This window comes from Triticum dicoccoides, chromosome 7A (assembly GCF_002162155.2).
Source record: "Triticum dicoccoides isolate Atlit2015 ecotype Zavitan chromosome 7A, WEW_v2.0, whole genome shotgun sequence".
NCBI classification, from domain to species: domain Eukaryota; kingdom Viridiplantae; phylum Streptophyta; class Magnoliopsida; order Poales; family Poaceae; genus Triticum; species Triticum dicoccoides.
Genome location: NC_041392.1, coordinates 55,323,728 through 55,329,774, shown reverse-complemented (window position 1 = coordinate 55,329,774; position 6,047 = coordinate 55,323,728). Strand labels below are relative to the sequence as shown.

The 6,047-nt window shown below is 49.3% G+C and overlaps 1 protein-coding gene across 1 annotated transcript in view; it reads left to right on the top strand.

The window, feature by feature from the left end:
- The window catches only part of LOC119327978 (phosphomannomutase-like), a 6,498-nt gene extending 2,406 nt beyond the window's left edge, over positions 1 to 4,092 (top strand). The window contains exons 9-10 of the mRNA XM_037601029.1: positions 3,171 to 3,222; positions 3,915 to 4,092. Coding sequence (XP_037456926.1) covers positions 3,171 to 3,222; positions 3,915 to 3,970 — 108 coding nt within the window. The 3' untranslated portion in view covers positions 3,971 to 4,092. The remainder of the gene's footprint in view (positions 1 to 3,170; positions 3,223 to 3,914) is intronic.
- Positions 4,093 to 6,047: the final 1,955 nt, after the last annotated feature.

The following is a 6,047-nucleotide window of genomic DNA, read 5'->3' as shown; positions in this document are numbered from 1 at the left end:
GGGCCCAACAACCGACTAGTCGGGATTCGGCGGTGGCGGCGGGGGCGGCGGCGACAGGCGGACAGCCATCGAGCGAAGGTCGGCGATGAAGGCTGAGATGGCGTCGCGGTCCTGGGGGCGGCTAAGCGGCCGCCAAAGCTGCAAGAAACCAGACAGTTTGAAGATAGCGTCAGTAGCTCGCCGAAGAGGAACGCGCTGGATCACAAGCTTATTGCGGATCGTCCATAGGGTCCAATCGAGGGCACCGATCTCAAGCCACCTAATGTGGCGAGAAGACAAGGGGGAGGACTGGAGCTCGTCAAATAAGTCGGGGAAGTTGGTGTGACACCAATTTCCGCCCACCACGTCAGGGAAACAACTCCAAACGAATCGCGCGGAGACGCAGGAGAAGAAGATGTGATTCGAGTCCTCGGGAACGCCGCAAAGAGGGCAGAGGCCGGATCCCGGGCCATTGCGCTTGCGGACCTCAACGCCAGACGGGAGTGGACCGCGAATCCGCTGCCACATGAAGATCCGGATTTTCAGGGGCAGGCGGATGGACCACACCGTCACAAGGGGGGGAGGGGCGGAGGAGGGAGCGATGGCCTGGTATAGAGACCTGGTGGAGAATTGCCCCGAAGGTTCGAGGCGCCATCTCACCCGGTCAAGGTCACTATCAACCACCGGTTCGTGAAGAGCAACGCACGCCAGGCGGCGGATTCCGGAGGGCCAAAGGGCCTCCGAAAAGCAAGGCGCCCTAGGTCAATAAGGGCCCTCTCAACCGAGATCAGGGGTTCTACCGCGATGGAGAAGAGGTCGGGGAAGCGCGCAGCGAAGGGGGAATCTCCAGCCCATCTGTCAAACCAGAACAGAGTCGCCGATCCGGAGCCCACCGAGATGGATGTCCCGATGCGAAGGACTGGGAGCAGCTGGATGACCGACTGCCAGAACTGAGAGCTACCAGATCTCTGACAAAACGCGAGGGGTTGGCCTCGCAAATATTTGTTCCGAATGATGTCAAGCCAGAGACCCCCTGGCCCTGCGAAATCCACCAAAGCCAACGGGAAAGGAGGGCGATATTCATGCGTTTGGAGCACATGATCCCGAGGCCTCCTTGATCCCTAGGCTTGCAGATGTTAGGCCAGCTCACCATGTGGTATTTCTGTTTATTATGATCGCCGGCCCAGTAGAAGCGGGACTGAATTTTTGTAATCTCATGGTGCAGGGTCTCGTGGAGGCTGTAGAAGCTCATGAGGAACAGGAGGAGGCTGGAGAGGGATGAGTTAATGAGAATGGTCCGAGCCGCCTTTGACAGCCATCTACCCTGCCAGGGTTCGATGCGCGTTTGGAGTTTGGTTACGGTCGGGCGCAGGTCCGCAACGGTAAGCCGAGAGTCGCTAATGGGCGTTCCCAGGTATGTTGTGGGAAAGGCGCCGAGGCAGCAGTTGAGCCGGTTGGCAATGGCAAGCGACTCGGCCGGAGAGTAGCCCATCACCATCACATCACTCTTGTCGAAGTTTATCTTAAGGCCAGACATTTGTTGGAAGCAGAGGAGGAGGAACTTAAGGTTGGCGACATCCGACTCCGAGCCTTTGACCATGATAATGGTGTCGTCGACATACTGGAGGAGGGAGATCCCGGAGCCGCCAGCCAGGTGGGGAGTGATTCCCTGAATGTGGCCAGCAGCCTTAGCCTTATCTAGAATGGCGGCAAGCGCGTCCACCACCATATTGAACAAGAAGGGGGAGAAGGGATCACCTTGCCTTACCCCACAGGAGGTGGGGAAGTAGGGCCCGATCTCCCCATTGATGTTCACGGCAGTACGACCGCAAGAGACCATCTGCATTACCCTGGAAATCCACCGGTCGTCGAAGCCCTTACGGAGCAATACTTCCGAAGGAAGGGCCAACAGACCGTGTCGTAGGCCTTATGGAAATCAATCTTCAAGAAGACCGCCTTAAGGTGTTTAGCGCGCACCTCATGGAGGACTTCGTGAAGGACTAGCACCCCATCCAGAATGTATCGCCCTTGAATGAAGGCGGACTGGTTGGGGTGGGTAATCTGGTCAGCGAGGAGGGTCACCCTATTGGCGTACCCTTTAGCCAGAATCCGAAAAATCACGTTGATGACCGTGATTAGACGAAACTGACGAATGTCCGAGGCTCCCGGGACCTTTGGGATGAGCGAGATGATCCCATAGTTGAGGCGCCCGAGGTCGATAGACCCAACATAGAACTCTTCGAAGATGGCCATGATCTCCGGTTTGATCACATTCCAGAAAGACTGGAAGAATTTCACCGGTAGGCCGTCTGGACCCGGGGCCGAGGTAGGGTTCATGCCGCGGATGGCATCCCAAACCTCGTCCTCGGAGAAGGGAGCCGTAAGGACCGCGTTCTCCTCAGCGGAAACAAGCTGGCGGCCGGACCAGCAGTCGAGGGCCAAAGATAAGCCTCCCCGAGGGGAGGCAGAGAAAAGGGTCCTATAGAATCCATCGACGTGAGCCCTGATGTCACGGGGGGACTGAAGCAGAGACTCCCCGTCCCAAAGAAGGGGAATGGTATTGCGTCTACGCCGACCATTCGCAATGGCCTGGAAGTAGGCCGTGTTCGCATCACCTTTCAGGACCCATTTCCGGGATCCGCGAAGGCGCCAGTAGGCCTCCTCGTCGGTGTAAATGACCGCGAGCTGGTCCTCCAAGTCGTACCTAGAAAGCCAATCCTCAGGTGAGAGACCAACCGCATCAGCGCGCAGGTCGAGGGCCTGGATGGCGGACATCAAGATCTTCTTGCGCTCGCGCAGGTCACGTCCCAGGTTGGCACCCCAACCCTTCATAAATTGTCGGCCCCGCTTGGCACAGAACTGCCAGGCATCAATGGCCGAGGGGGGACGAGGGTGAGGGTGCTCGCGGGCCTCAACCCACCGAGCATGGACCGCCTCCACGAAGCCAATCTGGGACAGCCAGAAAGTCTCAAACCGGAATCATGGGGGTATCAGGGGGCGCTCGTCGGCAGAGGAAAGGAGAAGGGGGACGTCCCATTTAATTACTGTATCGGGGGGCGCTCGTCAGCAAACTTTTCAAGCCACTGTTAACGACATCCCATTTAATTACTACAAACTTAACTGTACCGTATCTGTCTCTGTAGCATTTTGTCTGACTAGTGCTTCCTTTTTCATTCCATTCTCTTTAATAGGGTGGCAATGATCATGAGATATTTGAATCTGACAGAACAGTTGGTCATACAGGTATGCTGGTTGTATGTTAAAAGTTGTTCTATGCTTGTGAAATCAAGGAGTTTTTTATATATATTTAAGTTGAGGACATCCCTGGATGAGTAATTTTGCAGGACAAGAAAGGCCATGGATTAACATGAGATTTCTCGAATGGCTCGTTAATGAACAGGAGAAACATAGAGAGCATCTTTGTACATCTGTAAATGCCAAATATGAATTAAATGAGCTGCGCTGCAGAGCATGCAAATAGCAAAACGAAATTATTACTAGTTGCTAACTGATTTCATATTTGGAATTGTGCTCAAGCATGAGGGCTGTATCATTAACATCCAACTTCTCTGTATTGTTGGTGATCCAGCTGTAGTGACTGTCAGAAACTACCTTTTCACCATCATAGCTAATCCTCGGAGTAGCACCTTTTCTAAGTCATCTTAAAAACTGCGAGAAACTACCTTTTCGCCATCATAGCTGTAGTCCCTGAAGAGTGCACCTCAGGCTAATGGGGTACTGAACTGAGTAACCATAAGGCAATCAATACTCCTCCAGAAACATTGCACAACTCCCATTGTGACTTAGTTGCGAAACAATTATGTGGATACTCCACTTGCTAGCAATTTTAAATTTGTTGCCTGGTTCAGTTTATTCGCTGAGTTCAACCCATGGTTTATCTGGTTTTGATGCTGACAAATCATTTACATGTGCAGTTACCAACCCCAACGACACGATGCAGCAGTGCAGATCTATCTTCCTGTCGAAGTGATTGCCAGACTATCGTCCCATATACACTCATCTGTTTACATTCAGAGAAACATATGTACTATAGTGTGCTAGGTTCAGATTCAGGTAGAGGAACTAGAAATCAGGAAAAAAAAACTTGTTGCCGTTCCTTGAGATTGTGTCTTTCATCCAAGATTTACTGTTCTTGATACACATGGTCATTTCATTCTGGGACAATACATTTGAGGTAGAGCTTTCCAAGAAGTGAAGAGAGCAAACGCCAACCAATACTTCTATGCATGTAAGCCTTCTCCACTTCCTATTTTCACTTCTCAATCCGAATCCCAATGATCAATTTGTAGCTCCAATTCCAATCAATTGTCCACAACACATGCATGAGATGATCGGCTAATTACATGGATTTGTCTAAGAAGTATAATGTGGATAATTGCAAGGATTAATTATGATGTCATAGACATGTATGCCATAACTTTGTGAGGTGGGAGGATGCATGTCAAGTGAATTAGATGTAGTGGAGATCAAACTATTTTGGTATATAGGATAATAGTTACTATACTCCTGCAAGCAAGCAGATATTCATGTTCCAGCAAAAAGGAGCTAGGTTCCAGGAAATCATCAAGCTAGGCTGGTGCCGAAATTGACCATTTCACCCTTGTTTTAGTTTGCCAGTTACACATGCTTAAGGTAAACTGACTTATACCTGATAGAATTAGATGAAGGGATTTTGGAACAGTAAAACAAAATGACCATCATGTGACCTTACTATGCTGCTTCAGATATAGTTCCTGTAGCAATGATCAATGGAACACAGGTGCCACAGATCTTCAGTTAAGCCTCTTAGAACAAACATAAGCCTAATGATTCTAATTGGTCCTGATGCTCACATACTACGACCAGCACAACTAGATTCAGCATGCCCTGAACTTAGTAGTTCTAGGTTTCCACTTAGCATCATGGTTTCAACTGTGTATGTTGGAGCAGACTACACCATTATGGACACATGCACATATATACTTCCAATATGATGGCCAGTAACGGTTAAGGTTTCTATGCAATGGTCGGTTATTGCACATATATAGCATTTGAGTGCAGATGGGTCTATTTATAGGGAAGGGGAGGTCCAACATTTGTCAATAGCGAACTGCCAACTTTATGTATCTGAGTAATTTATTACTCCCTCGGTCCCATAACGGGGTTTAGTTTTGTTCGCACTGAAATTTTCAAAGTGTCACATGCCTACTTTAATTCCCTTTGAATTGACTTACTACATTGCCATATTTGTGTGGCAAAAGTCCAAATTAAGAGCTGATGATGACATTAGCAGGTAATCAAGTAATTCATGAATGATTAGTTCATGCTTTGCCATTTTTACAGCCCCATGCTTCAAGTTGACAGTAATAGTTTCCTAGGAGCTAAGAGATTAAATTAAACTACAAGCAGTAGCACTTGAATGACAAATGAAGGAAAGAATAGTTGCCCAGTTATTGGGGTTGCTTTTTTCTCCGCTGACTAGTCAACATTGTATCCTTTTTTTTGCGGGAAAAAAAAATACACGAGCAACATCAGGACTTGTTTGATCTAGCGCTGTGATAGGCATGGTGTTCATTGCTTTCAAGGAGAGGTGACCAAGAATGTATATCCTGCCTGATAGCAACCGCCGCCAACAATTTGGAGGGGCATGTAGAGCAAACCTAAATCATAAATGGCAAGGAAAATGTTTTCATGTTTACATTGTCTTGTTCATATTGTACTAGTGTATTGCATGTGCACGATCAAATCTCAGTACTCCGGTAGAGATAGAATGGTTTGGATCCTTTTCTATCATTCTACTGGATGGTTATCCATCTAGGATTGATGGAAGTATGACGGATTTAACCATCACTTGAGTGGTTCAAAATCCCACCTAGCACAGGAGTCTGACTTTGCCATTAGTGTTTAAGAGCATCTCCAGCCACGTCCCCAACAGGTCCTTCCCATGTGTTTTTCCCGCGCCGGCGCCCAAAAAACGATCCAGTCGCGTCCCCAAAAGTCCGTTTTTGACCGGCTTGGGCCGAAATTGACGCCGGCGTACCCAGGCCGAACCCAGCACGCTGGGGGCG